Here is a 13,957-nt window from a genome sequence, read left to right on the forward strand (position 1 = left end):
CCCAGCTGCTTTCCTTGTGTTTTCTCTCCGTGCTGAGCAGGAATTGCTGAGCAAAGAGCAGCATTTCTCAAGGGAAGTTCATAAGGGTAGTACAAACTTGGTCTGGGTTTTCTTTCTTTTCTTTTTTTTTTTTTTTGAATTATTATTAAAAACTTCTGCCAAATACTATCAGTGAGAGGGGGAAAAGTACAAAAAAATCTGAAATGCAGTTGAACCAGCCTTTAAAAAAATATCAGTCTGAATGAAGAAGGAAGGCCTTGCACTTCTTTAATTTTCTGCATTTAACAAGAGACAGTTGCTTTCAGAGAAAGTCACTCCTGACTCCACAGACAATTGTGCAACTTTGCCCAGTATTCAGTGAGACGGTCCATAATTAAAATTCCTTTGGAAATGGTTGCCCAATGATTGACATTTGTCCCAAAATACATCGTAATGGTTAATGTGTAATCTTGGACTCCAGTGAATTTTTTTTTTATGGAAAGAAAAGAAAATGAGCTTTTTTTTTTTTTTAATATGATTGAGCTTTTTTTTTAAAAACAAGTTGAAGCAGCATAACAAATTTATGTCCAGTCTTGCTGTCAAAGAACTGGCAGTCCAGCAGGGGAGACCAACAGCAGGAGATTAAACTGAGGAAAGCAAAAGAAAGCAATATGCAGAATATAAGTGAGTTGCCTTATACAGACTAGAATGCTGTTGAGATTCCAAGGAAGAGATAATGAAGATCTGTTTATCTCCTAATACATGGGCATACACTGTCACTTCAAACACAAATAACTTTGAGGATTGCTATGAAATGTTTTGACATGCCCCCTTTCCCAGCCCTAGAGAGCTCTCCCTATGCCAGGGCTTCCTGGAGGCCTTTCCGTCTGATGTCTGTCTGTGCCCCAGTCTCTATTTCCCCACAGAAATCCCTGATTCCAGACAGCTGCTGCTTTCTCTTTTCAAATGGCATAGGCTGATGAGACCACTGTGATGCACCCCCACAATTGGGAAGGCTGTATGTTAATACTTTCTTGTATCCCCCCAATTGGTAAATACCTCAATAGCAATCATGATTAGAAAAATCTACCACCAAGCCATCCTTGGATTTGGGTGCTAGGCATTGGTGAGCACCCCCAAACACCAGCTTTACAAAGCCTCAGCAAACTTACAGTTGACTACATGACTGAAAATTTGGGGTTGTTCCCGAGTAGTCAAGATTCAGATGTTCTATCTGTCAATGCCAGGGGGCTCTTCACGCTCTTTTTGACTTCTGAATAGCGAATGCATACCTAATGTGGGAATAGTGACAACATGTGAATGACCCGCAGAAATCACAACTTTTCGCTGTTTTGTGTAGATTGCTCAGCTGTACTGGAAAAGCAATTCAATGCATATTAGTTTTGCTGTAAGCAGTCTCAGCAACCTTGTAGTCTGTCTATTCACTTTCTTTTTATTTTATTTGGCTGCCTCGGTTTTCCGTTGCATCACGCGGGATCTTTCATTTGCTGCGCATGAACTCTCTAGTTGTGGCACGTAGCATCAGAAGTTGTGGCGCGCAGACTCCAGAGCACGTGGGTCAGGATCTTAGTTTCTAAGGATCTTAGTTTCCTGATCAGGGATCAAACTCATGTCCCCTGCATTGCAAAGCAGATTCTTAACCACTGGACCACGAGGGAAGTCTCTATCTATTTATTTTAAAGAGGAGGAAACTGAGGCTAAGGAGTGAAATTTTTGGTCAAGGTTCATGTAGAGAATTACTGTGGCTGCATGATTTGAACCCAGATCTCCTGACTGGAATTTCAGTGCTGTTTGTATGACTCTATTCTAGATCTCTGATTAAAACTAAGAAGCAGACTCTTATTGACAGATAAACTTTTTAGGTGGAAGAGTTGTAAATAGTGGGAGATAAAGATAAACTTGTCTTATCTGAACAGGACCTCAGCTCTTTAGGAAGGGGAATAAGGATGAGAGAAGGTAGGAGGAAAGACATGGAAGAAAGACAAGTGATCGTGGAAGAGACTGGAACAGGGCAAATGCCACACTTTTTCAAGATTAGAAGAAATTTGAGCTGAGTTAACAAATCAAAATTCTTCAGGGAGAAGTCAGAGTTTAAGTGTATAAAGGGAGTAAAACAGAAATACTGTATTATTGATATGAATGATGGAATCTGCAGGGGCAGAAGAAAAGCATGGCCCTAATAGGTAAAGACAAGAAACACCACACCATCCCAGTAAGGTGCTGAATATTAAACACTTTTTGTCCTTCCAAAAATATGTGAAGAGGAGAGGTGGGAGGAAAAAGATAATGATTTAGAGAGATCTCATACATTATTTACTATCTCCAGCATAGGGATTAATAAAGTAAATATAGATTTCAGTAAACTTGTTCCCTAGCACTTACTTGAAACTCAATGTTTAAAAAAAAAGATCATGGCATCTGGTCCCATCACTTCATGGCAAATAGAAGGGGGAAATTGGAAGCAGTGAAAGATTTTATATTCTTGGTCTCCAAAACCATGTGGACAGTAAATGCAGCCATGAGATTAAAAGATGTTTGCTCCTTGAATGGAGAGCTATGACAAACCTAGATAGCCTGTTAAAAAGCAGACATATCACTCTGCTGACAAAGGTCCATATAGTCAAAGCTATGGTTTTCCCAGTAGTCAATGTGCAGATGTGACAGTTGGACCATAAAGATGGTTGAAAGGGAAGATTATGTGCTCAGTCATGTCCTACTCTTTGTGACCCCATGGACTGTAGACCGCCAAGCTCCTCTGTCCATGGGATTCTCCAGGCAAGAATACTGGAGTGGGTTGCCATTTCCTACTCCAAGGGATCTTCTTGACTCAGGAACTGAACCCATGTCTCTTGTGTCTCCCGCATTGGCAGGCAGATTGTTTACCACTAGTGCCACCTGGGAAGAGAACTGATGCTTTCCAACTGTGGTGCTGGACAAGATTCTTGAGAGTCCCTTGGACTGCAAGGAGATCAAACTAGTCAATTGTAAAGGAAATCAATCCTGAATGTTCATTAGAAGGACTGATGCTGAAACCAAAGCTCCAATACTTTGGCCACCTGATGCGAAGAGTCGACTTAACTGGAAAAGACCCTGATGCTAGGAAAAATTGAGGACAAGAGAAGAGGGCAGCAGAGGATGAGATGGTTAGATAACATCAATGGACATGAGTATGAGTAAACTCTGGGAGATAGTGAAGGACAGATGGGGAAGCCTGGTGTGTTGCAGTCCATGGGGCTGCAAAGAGTTGGACACAGCTCAGTGACAGAACAACAGCAGCAGAGCATTCAACCAAGCTTAGAGTCGTTCTGAGCAAAGGCTGTGTGTGACTGTATAGGTCATACGTATAAAGCCTGCCCTAGTCAGAAGTTAAGATGGGAGTAAAAAGGGGACTGCTGCTGCTGCTGCTGCTGCTAAGTCGCTTCAGTCGTGTTGGACTCTGTGCAACCCCATAGACAGCAGCCCAACAGGCTCCCCTGTCCCTGGGATTCTCCAGGCAAGAACACTGGACTGGTTTGCCATTTCCTTCTCCAATGCATGAAAGTGAAACTTGAAAGTGAAGTTGCTCAGTCGTGTCCAACTCTTAGCAACCCCATGGACTGTAGCCCACAAGGCTCCTCTGCTCATGGGATTTTCCAGGCAAGAGTACTGGAGTGGGTTGCCATTGCCTTCTTTAAAAAGGGGACAGAATGGTCTATTTATTCATAGTTCCCCTCCCTCTATCTATTCCACTGTTAGCCATGATTCATCAGATGTGACCACCTCTCAAGGAACACTGTTGTAACAATTGCCTAAGACAGTGACACTTCAACTCTAGTCCACGGGGAAGGGGCATGAGGTCTCATTCCACCAGTGAAGGGTAGGGGCCGGGGGCTGAAGCCCTTCTGAACTGACCTAGGAGAGAGTGCGTGAACAACTTTCTAGCAGTGACTTAATCTCTCTGAGTCAAATGTTTCATTGCTGTGAAATGGTGATGTTTACCCTGAGGCATTACTGTGTGGATTTGAGATACAGTAAGTCCCCAACATGTGAACGAGTTCTGTTCTGAGAATGCATTCGTTAAGTTCAATTTGTTTATAAGTCCAACAAGATTAGCCTAGGTAACCAACTAACACATTTAACACATTAGCTATATAGTATTGTACTGTAATAGGTTTATAATACATTTCACACAAATAATATGTAAAAAGCAAGCACAAAAAGTAAAGAAAACATTTTTAATCTTACAGTATGGTACCTTGAAAAGTATAGACAGTACCAGCTACAGCACCACGGCTTTTACACTTGCTTCTGGACATTCTGGACTTGAAAATAAAGTTACTGTACTACTGTTCTCTATAAAGTACATTCTTTGTACAGGAAAGTACACAAAAGCACAGATGCCTGCAGAGGATGCACGCACATGACAATTGGACATGTGAATGCAGGTTTGCATCTTTGCAAGTTCACAGCTTGAAGATTTGTATGTAGGGGACATACTGTAATTTGAAAAATGCCTAGCACAGTGACTGGGAGGCAATGAGAGTGCCAATCTATGTTATTCATATGGTCGTTTTGTGTGTGCGAGCGAGGAAATATACTGAGCATGGTGGAAAGACCTCACGTCTCAGAGAGGGTGGAGGATCTCAGAGTGCTTGGAGAGCCTCATAAGAGCTGGCTGCTTCTCTGCACCCATCCTCAGTTCCCAAGTACCTTGGAATGGTTTAAAACTCAGAATTGCAACTTCTTCCCAAACAGGGTAAGGGACAGTCTGTAGGAAGTCAGTATGCAATAGTCAGTTCAGTCTCCCATACGGAAAACTTGCCAACTTTCACCCACACTGTGGGGATGAGAAAACAGCTGTGGGCAGACAGTAGGGTGAGAGCCTTGGGGTCACTGGGCTATGTTACATCTCCAGATGTTCCATTGTGCCCCCTGAGATCCTGCAGTCTGTCTAGCTTATCCAGGTACCTTTCCATGATATACAAATGGTACAGCCACAAAACCATCTGATGTAGTTTTTCCACTTTGTTCTGATTTATTATTTGTTGTTTACAGTATTATCTCCAATAACAACAATGGAATTTCCTTCTCTACTAATTTGGCCTGTTTCCATTTTGCCTGTTTATTTTCATTTCCTTTTTTTGGAACTGAAACCCCACATGAATCTTCTTTGTTTATTCCCTTGCAGGTATGTGTCAGCATCATTTATGTCCATTCAGAAGAAATTTGCTTGTTAATTGTCAAGGTTCTGTTTCCTGGTTCCTATTGGGAGTGTATCGAGTGCTGCATGCTTCTAATTACTGCACGATGGTTTTAGTTAAGTGTTCCTCATCACTGCTCTCTGCCAGAATATTGCTTGCTCTCCATGGCTTACAGATGGAGCATGTGAGGCAGAAAAGTAACTTGGCTGTAGAAGACCCTTCTCTCGAACCTTCCGACCTATCACCCCTGCCCAGCTTATCAATGCCATTTCCATTTGCTTTTATTTTAAATTCAGTTTTTGACTGGAGGATAATTGCTTTACAATGTTGTGTGGGTTTCTGCTGATTTATGAATCAGTCATAATTATATATATGTCTCCCCTCCCCCTTCAGCCTCCCTCATCTCTGCCATCCCACCTTTCTAGGTCCTGGCAGGGCACAGGCTGGGCTCCCTGTGCTGCAGAGGAGCTTCCCGCTAGCCAGCTAGTTGACACATGATCGTGTGTCAATGCTGTTCTCTCGATTCGTCCCACTCTCTCCTTCCCCCACTGTGTCCACAGGTTCGTTCTCATCTGTGTCTCCGTTCCTTCCCTGCAAATAGCTTCATCAGTACTATTTTTCATTTGCTTTTATTTGGGCAGTAGGTTATGTGAGCTTAAGACCTGCTTTTTGCAGGCATGCTCAATTCCTTGAAGACATTTCCGAGAAAATGACTCTGTGGTAGCTAATGAGCAATTGCTGCTTGCAGAGGTGCTGCCTAGGGGTGCAGGATGAATGTTAGATTTAACTCTTTCTTATGAAGAGCTTACAGCCCACTAAGTCAACAGAAGTTAAAGAGAAGAGGTGACTTGACTCGTAATCTGTTAGTTGAATATATTAGATCTGCTGCCTTAATTTTACTGGATTCTCATGATTTACTGAATTAATAAATCCATCAAACATAGATTTAGTACTTACTCTGTACATGACGTCATCTCTAGTGTTTAGATGCTTAAAAGACCAAAAGGTAGAAATAGAATTGAAAGCAAATAATTTAAAGTGCTGTAAGTGACATGGTAGGATTCTGTCCAGAGCATATACAGAGAGATACAAAGGAGGAAGGGTCTTTATTCTCTTGGCATAGTGGGTGGAGGGGAGGTGACACAAACAAAGGCTGAAAGATCCGGGATGTTTTTGAGATCCATAAGCACTTTATTCAGGGCTTCTCAGGTGGCTCAGTGGTTAAGAATCCGCCTGCCAATGCAGAAGACATGGGTTTGGTCCCTGGATCAGGAAGCTCCCCTGGAGTAGGATGGCAACTGACACCAGTATTCCTGCTTGGAGAATTCCATAAACAGAGGTGGTTGGTGGGCTACAGTCCAGTTCAGTTTAGTCGCTCAGTCGTGTCGACCCCATGAATCGCAGCACACCAGGCCTCCCTGTCCATCACCATCTCCCGGAGTTCACTCAAACTCACGTCCATCGAGTCGGTGATGCCATCCAGCCATCTCATCCTCTGTTGTCCCCTTCTCCTTCTGCCCCCAATCCCTCCCAGCATCAGAGTCTTTTCCAATGAGTCAACTTTTCGCAGGAGGTGGCCAAAGTACTGGAGTTTCAGCTTTAGCATCATTTCTTCCAAAGAACACCCAGGACTGATCTCCTTCAGAATGGACTGGTTAGATCTCCTTGCAGTCCAAGGGACTCTCAAGAGTCTTCTCCAACACCACAGTTCAAAAGCATCAATTCTTCGGCGCTCAGCCTTCTTCACAGTCCAACTCTCACATCCATACATGACCACTGGAAAAACCATAGCCTTGACTAGATGGACCTTTGTTGGCAACGTAATGTCTCTGCTTTTGAATATGCTATATAGGTTGGTCATAACTTTTCTTCCAAGGAGCAAGTGTCTTTTAATTTCATGGCTGCAGTCACCATTTGCAGTGATTTTGGAGCCCCCCAAAATAAAGTCTGACACATTTCCACTGTTTCCCCATCTATTTCCCATGAAGTGATGGGACCAGATGCCATGATCCTCGTTTTCTGAATGTTGAGCTTTAAGTCAACTTTTTCGGTTGTAAAAGAGTCAGACGCCTGCAACCTCTTTATTTCCTTGGCTGTGCCTTAGTTGCAGCATGCAAGATCTTCATTGTCTCACGTGGGATCTTCCTGGTTGTGACCCACAGGCTCAGCAGTTGCGGCACATGGCCTTAGTTGCTCTGTGGCATGTGGAATCTTCCAGGACCAAGGATCGAACTTGTGTCCCCTGCATTGCAAAGCAAGGTTATTTACCACTGAGCCACCAGGAAAGTCCCTTTAAGCAGTTTAAACAACAGAGACAGTGTGGTTGAGGAGGCTGCTGGGCATGGTAGGAGGAAGAAGGTAGAGAAGTCTTGGATGCTGTGTTATAGAATTTGGACTTTAATCTCTGGGAAAAGATTTTGGTAGGTGGAACATTATTATCAGACTTGCTTTTTAGAACAATTACTCTCAGAAGGATGGGCTCGGGAATGTGAATAAAGGCAAGGAGATTTCTTAGGGCAGTGTGGTGCTGGGCAGGTATAATGTGATTCTGAACAAACCAGTGGCAGGTGGAAAGCTGTCAAGGAAATAGACTTTATAGAATTGGTGTCAATGTTTAAATGTTGTCTCTAGAGTGACTGCTTATGAAACTGAGGCTCAAGAAGTTAACACAGCTAATAAATGTGAAAAGAGAACCTTCCTCTTTGCTTCTGCTGCAGTTTAGAAGCATGATTACTGTGGCATTTCGCACACGGTGCTGTAAGACACTGTGTGGTGATTACTTGTTTACAACCCTTTCTGTCCGGAGACAGCAAACTTCTTAAGGTTAAGAACCAAACTGCGGAATTATTTGTGTCTGCCTCACATGGAGACTCGAACAAACAAGTATCTAATAGATGTTTAAAGAGTAAAACTCCTGACCCCAGAGCCAGTGCTTTTCCCACATGCCCCGCATGGCATGGAAATGCGAAAACATCTTTCAGGCTCGTCTTGAGTGCTCAGTTTGACTCTTTGGGACCCCATAGACTGTAGCCCACCAGACCCCTTGTCCATGGGATTCTCTAGGCAAGATTACTGAAGTAGGTTGTCATTTCCTCTTTCAGGGGATCTTCCCAACCCAGGGCTAGAACCCTCCTCTCTTATCTTCTGCATTGGCAGGTGGATACTGAGCCACCCAGGAAGCCCAGGTGTGTCTTACATCCACCCATTTTCATGTCTTCTACTGAGGGACCAGAGCAAAGTGACAAGCAGATAGAACAGGTGAAGGATGCTTTTTACTTTGCTTTAAAATTTTATCACTTTGTCCATTATCAAAATGCATCCCTTTCTCCAGAAGCCTGCATTAAAATGCCAATCATGAATAACTATAAAAAGTGTCCATAAAATTTAGTGTCTATTATGATACTATTTTTGATGGTATCACTATCCGCGAATCAGGCATGATAATTTGCTCTGCCATCTCATTGTTATGTAATGTTTTAACCTGGATCCCACTTTATTCTTCCACACAGATCCGTAATGCCTCCTGCCCGGCTCTTTCAAGATGGAGGAGAAGCCCTTGGGAGAGCCTGCATATGTGGTGTCTAAACTCAAACTTTCCACCAAGGTAGAAAGCACAGGACACTGGCTGGTGGAAGATCATGCTCGGATATGGGAAGTTTTAAAGACAGAGGAGGTGAGACAACGCTAAGCGACACAGTTGGTGCAATGATGGGTTTTCTTAGATTTGAGATGCTCATTCTTAGTGCAGCTTGGCAATTTTTTATTCAGGGGCCATAGGCACAACCACAGCTAGAGAATAAGAAGTCAGGCCTATGTTCCTTGGACATTAATAACTCCACAGCGATTCATTCAGCCAAGGGAGGTAGCCCTGACAGATAGGACTTAAAACATGCAAGTAGGCATTTGTCCTTGTAGACTCCTACCAAACATACATGGGAAATCAAATTGTGGTGAGAAAATTGATTCCTCAGGATCGACTAACACATGTGGAATTACATAAATTCATTCTTTGACAGTGTGAGATTAAGTATTAGTTAGGGCTCCTTGGTTGCAAGCAATAGGAATTGACTCTAATTTAAAGAAACTGGCAAATTATTGGAGGATATTGGGAGGTTCGCAGAACCGATGGGAATTTGGAGAACTATGTTTGGAAATAGGACAAGAACCAAGTCAGCAGAAACTAGTCAGAGCCCTGCCCCTGGTATAACTTCCAAACTGGTCTCTCCTCTCTCATTCTCACATTTCTTTGCTCAAAATGCAAAACAATGGGAGAGGGGGCCTCACTTCCAAGCTTGGTCACATGTGTTTCTGTTGGTTATTCTGTTAAAAGGAAAATAATCTTTCACGAGCGGTCATTATATCAAGGCCTCAGAGCACTTGCGTTGGGTGTCCAAATCTCTAATATCTGCATGTCGTCATGATCCCAATCCAAGAAAGTAGTAAAATAGCTATAGTCTTAAATATGTGAGATCCAGACGAAGAAACTATAAATTCTTTCTATAGAAATACTAGCACAACAGAGTTTAGTTTTTTGTTTTTTAAAGCAGTAAAACTCTGCAGAAAGCTGTTTGAAGTCTCTGTGTGTGTCACTTAATAGGCTCAAGACTAGGATCAGAAAGGGAGGTGCTGAGGGCACAGAATTTAAGGAGGTGCCCACTCTCACGTTTATGTCCTGCACTTGCACAAACTTGGAAGTTAATCTGTCCTTGTATTTTGCATGCTAGGTGCCTTGCTTATTCACCCTAGTCCTGGCCCTGGCACCCAATTCTATTTGCTTTCCTCCTTCCCCAAAGGTAATCACTATCCTAAATTTGGAGTTTATCATCCTTATGCATATTTCAGGGCTTCCCAGGTGGCACTAGTGGTAAAGAACTTGGCTGCCACTGCAGGAGACACAAGGGACTTGGGTTCGATCCCTGGGTCGAGAAGATCCCCTGGAGGAGGGCATGGCAACCCACTCCAGTATTCTTGCCTGGATAATTCCATGGACAGAGGAGCCTGGCAGTCTATGGTCCATGGGTCGCAAAGAGTTGGACACGACTGAGTGACTGAGCATGCACGCAAAGTTGATACTAAAGAATGGGAACTAGGTGGGCGAACGGCATTAAATCAATCAATAATTGCAATGCAGTGTGATGAGTGTTGTATGTAATAAATACGTCCCTAGGCATTTTCAGAGCCTACAGCAGGGAACATTAGTCCCGCATGGGTGTGAGTATGCTCATGGAAGTGTGGGTGTCAGGGAAAGAAAACTTCTTGGCGAAGAAGTAAGGCTTGAGTTCATTCTTAAAGGAAAAGTAGAAGTTAACCCAACAGAAGGGATTTTAGAAGAGGAATCTGAGCAAATATTCCCAGAAGAGGGAAAATTGTGTAAAGGGCAGTATTATTAATAGAACGTCCTACAGTTGGGAGCGTCTGCAGCAGAAGAGAAATGGCAAGAGATGAAGCTGAGAAGCACCAAATAATGAAAAGACTTATACGCTTCACTCAGAAATTCAGGAATTGTCTTGTGGGCCTTGGGCAGTCAGTAAAGGGTTTTAGGCAGGGGTAGTGACACAGATTTGTTTTCTAGAAATCTTGCTCTGTCAGACATGTGAAGGATGGCCTGGAACACTTCAAAACCTTTTTCGGGCACTTTGATCTCCTTCTTCTCTGTATACACTTGGCTAGTCAGTGCTCAACTGGGAATTATTTGAGGGTATTGTTTTTTCATGATGGTGATTCTCTCTTTCAAGCTATGCTGTCTGTCTTATAGACCATGTCCATTAGTTTTAATTAGACTTCACTTAGAAACCCTAAAGCACTCACATACTGCTGTACACAGTTGAAATAAATACCTGATGGTTGATTGATGAATCATTTTCATAGCAATTATGTGACCATGTGATCATGATTTCATAGTAACATGTTGTTTCTATAAAGGTTAACAGCAACCAAAATACTGCCATCTCTGGTACAAAGGTGATTTATTTCATTGGCCGTTGGGTCGTGGTCAGTGGTGGGGTTTTGTTTGTTTGTTTGGGTCTTTACTGATTGCAATTGCACTGACTCATTCATCACGCACTGCTTATCTGGGCTCAGTGTCTTGCATTTGTGAGGAGCCTGCCAAGATAAGCAATATTCTCTGTGGCTGTGAAACAGAGATGTTCTCTGTGTGAAATTCAACTAGTGAATGCCTGTATGGAGACTGGACATATGACCTCTCCCTCTCAATCCAGTTCTGGAATGGGGCCTCACATTGTAACATCACATTCTTGGAGGAAGAAATAGTATGTGTCATCATGCATAGTTTGGAGATTAAATCATTCTCATCTGAGAGACAGGAAGAGAGAGAATTAAAAAAAAAAGAGAGAGAGAGAGAAACTGGATGACTATTTGGACAAGCAGTGGGTGTGCATTTTATTCCTCTCTGAAGAGCCAGCTCTTTGCTGACCTTAAAGAATGTGGTTCAAAGATAGTGCTAGGCTTCTTCTTTGTGATTCTGAATGACTTTCTTTTTCTCTCTGCCGCAAACTTTAATATGAGGCGAAGGGATAGACGTGTCCTGCCTGGGAACTTATTAACATATAAACATGCTTTGAAATATTTTTACTGAGATCAACAGGGTAGACATTATCATCAGTAGTGAGAAATGGAATATTAAAACCAAATATTAATAATATTCAACTGGAGTCTATAAGGGAGGGAGAGAAAGTATCATTTATGAAGCACCTACTCTGTGTCAGAACTGTCCTTGGCACTTTTATATTCCGCAGTATATTCAGTTGTCACATCCATAGGGATATTTTTAACTAGGAGCTTACTTACTTATTATTCTTTTCTTTTTGGCTGCACTGGGTCTCCTTGCTGTGCCTGGGCTTTCTCTGGTTGCGGTGAGCAGGGTCCACTGTCATGTATGTATGGGCTTCTCACTGTGGTGGCTTCTCTCGTTGCTGAGCACGGGCTTAGTTGCCCTGAGGCATATGGAATCTTCCCGGACCCGGGATTGAACCCGTGTCCCCTGCACTGGCGGGTGGATTCTTTACCCCTGGACCAGGGAAGTCCCATAGGAATATTTTGCGTAAGGATTTTGAAGATTAGAAGTTAGGGCACATGCTCAAAGATACATAACTGGTAAGTGGCAGAGTAAGATTCAAACTCAAGCTTGTGTCTCTTCATTTATACCCTTATCTTCTCATGAAACTGTCTACCAAAATTATGTACATCACCCTGATTCTACATTTGGTTTCCCTTCCCAGACTTCATCTCATTCTGGTCAGGTCGGCATCTTCAGTGTAATAAATGGTTCCAGGCTTGCTCTCTGCCTGGCTCGGCAGTGTCTCATGGGAATAAACAGCAACGTGCCCATCGAGTCATAACTTTCTTTTATTCCTCGAAATGTTTTTCCCAGTGTGTGTGGCTGGGTTTCCATCTCAGTTTTCCCACATAGTATCACAACATCTCATGGAGACTGCACCCTGCCCTTAACTCCATTCCGTTAAATTCCGTTAAATTCCCTTAAACCTCTGCTAAGTTTGTCCTAGCTCTCTTTTTCCCTGCATAACTGAATTCTGCTCCACTTATTCCAAGCCATTGATAGGGGCCCAACTGTGTAAACAGTCTGATTGTTTGGAACCTGGGTATTTTCACCCATTCCCTGAATTGTTGTTGTGTCCTTGGACAGTAAGCCCACCAGAATCACCTCAAAGTTTCCCTCCGCCCTTGAGATGCTGTTCACCAAACAGTCTGCTATCACCACGGAACACAGACCTACCACTGGGGAAGTCTCTTCAGCTCCAATCTTCCCACCTTGTATCTTCTTATTTTTAACCCTTGGCTCTTGTTGCCAGAGCAAGGTGCATGCAAAGCGCTTAGAACAGTGCCTCGTACATAATGAGCAATAGATGTAGACTTTTCTTATTATTGAATGAATCAGTGAAGGACAGAGGAGTATAAAATGTCACACCCTATCAGCCTGCCAGTTTTACAGCAGTTGCTTTTTGACGTCTGCCATCTGAATTCAGGATTGCCCCCACGTTCTGGAAGGCCCATACTCCAGGATTCCTTCAGTGTTTTTTTTAAACAACTAGGGGATTTGAACTGGTAGACACAGCCTGGTAGACACAGCCTGACTCCAATGAGACTGCCCCCACTGAGGTTCCTGTGGGTGATTTTCCCAGGAGGAAAATAATCAACCTCAACTAAACAGCACTGTGTTGATATATGCAAATGATTCTGGGCAGCGTCCAGATAAGGGTATTTCAGACCCACTCAGCTCCTCCTTCTCAGCCCCGAGAGTGTGGGAGGGGCGACGGCATTTGGCAGTGTGCTCCTCAGGGACGTCTTCCTGGAAAGGTGTGGGCGGGCTGGGTTCTCAACCTTCTGTTATCCTACCTGCTGACTTGGGTCAGGTGACCATTTGCAGGGGGAAAGGCCAGGGCCTTTTAGGAGGATAAAAGTGATAGGTAGAGAGCTTTCTCCAGTAAAACTCTGTTAGACATTTGCAACTTTAGCCTGTTCTCTTTGGCTCCGGGCTTTCCAGGTGGCGCTAGTGGTAAAGAATCCGCCTGCCAAGGCAGGAGATGCAGGTTCAATCCCTGGGTCAGGAAGATCCCTTGGAGGAGGAAATGGCAACCCATTGCAGTGTTCTTGCCTGGGAAATCCCAGGGACAGAAGAGCCTGGGTGGGCTGCAGCCCATGGGGTCGCAGAGTCTGACACGACTGAGCCTCCACAGGCCTTTGGCTCCCAGTCCTAGAACAAACCCTGCCTTCGCCATGTTAGATGTGAACATTTCTTT

The 13,957-nt window shown here is 43.5% G+C and overlaps 1 protein-coding gene across 5 annotated transcripts in view; it reads left to right on the forward strand.

The window, feature by feature from the left end:
- RGL1 (ral guanine nucleotide dissociation stimulator like 1) overlaps positions 1–13,957 on the forward strand; it is a 277,517-nt gene that overhangs the window by 101,631 nt on the left and 161,929 nt on the right. For 3 of the 5 annotated variants that reach the window (XM_005217294.4, XM_059875402.1, XM_059875401.1), the window contains exon 2: positions 8,690–8,853. In XM_005217294.4, coding sequence (XP_005217351.1) covers positions 8,722–8,853 — 132 coding nt within the window. In that variant the 5' untranslated portion in view covers positions 8,690–8,721. Of the gene's footprint in view, positions 1–8,689; positions 8,854–13,957 lie in introns of those variants that run through there. The other 2 variants (NM_001205895.3, XM_024976239.2) reach the window with 2 other exon arrangements.

The sequence above is a fragment of the Bos taurus genome, chromosome 16 (genome assembly GCF_002263795.3).
Source record: "Bos taurus isolate L1 Dominette 01449 registration number 42190680 breed Hereford chromosome 16, ARS-UCD2.0, whole genome shotgun sequence".
In the NCBI taxonomy this organism is placed as follows: Eukaryota; Metazoa; Chordata; class Mammalia; order Artiodactyla; family Bovidae; genus Bos; species Bos taurus.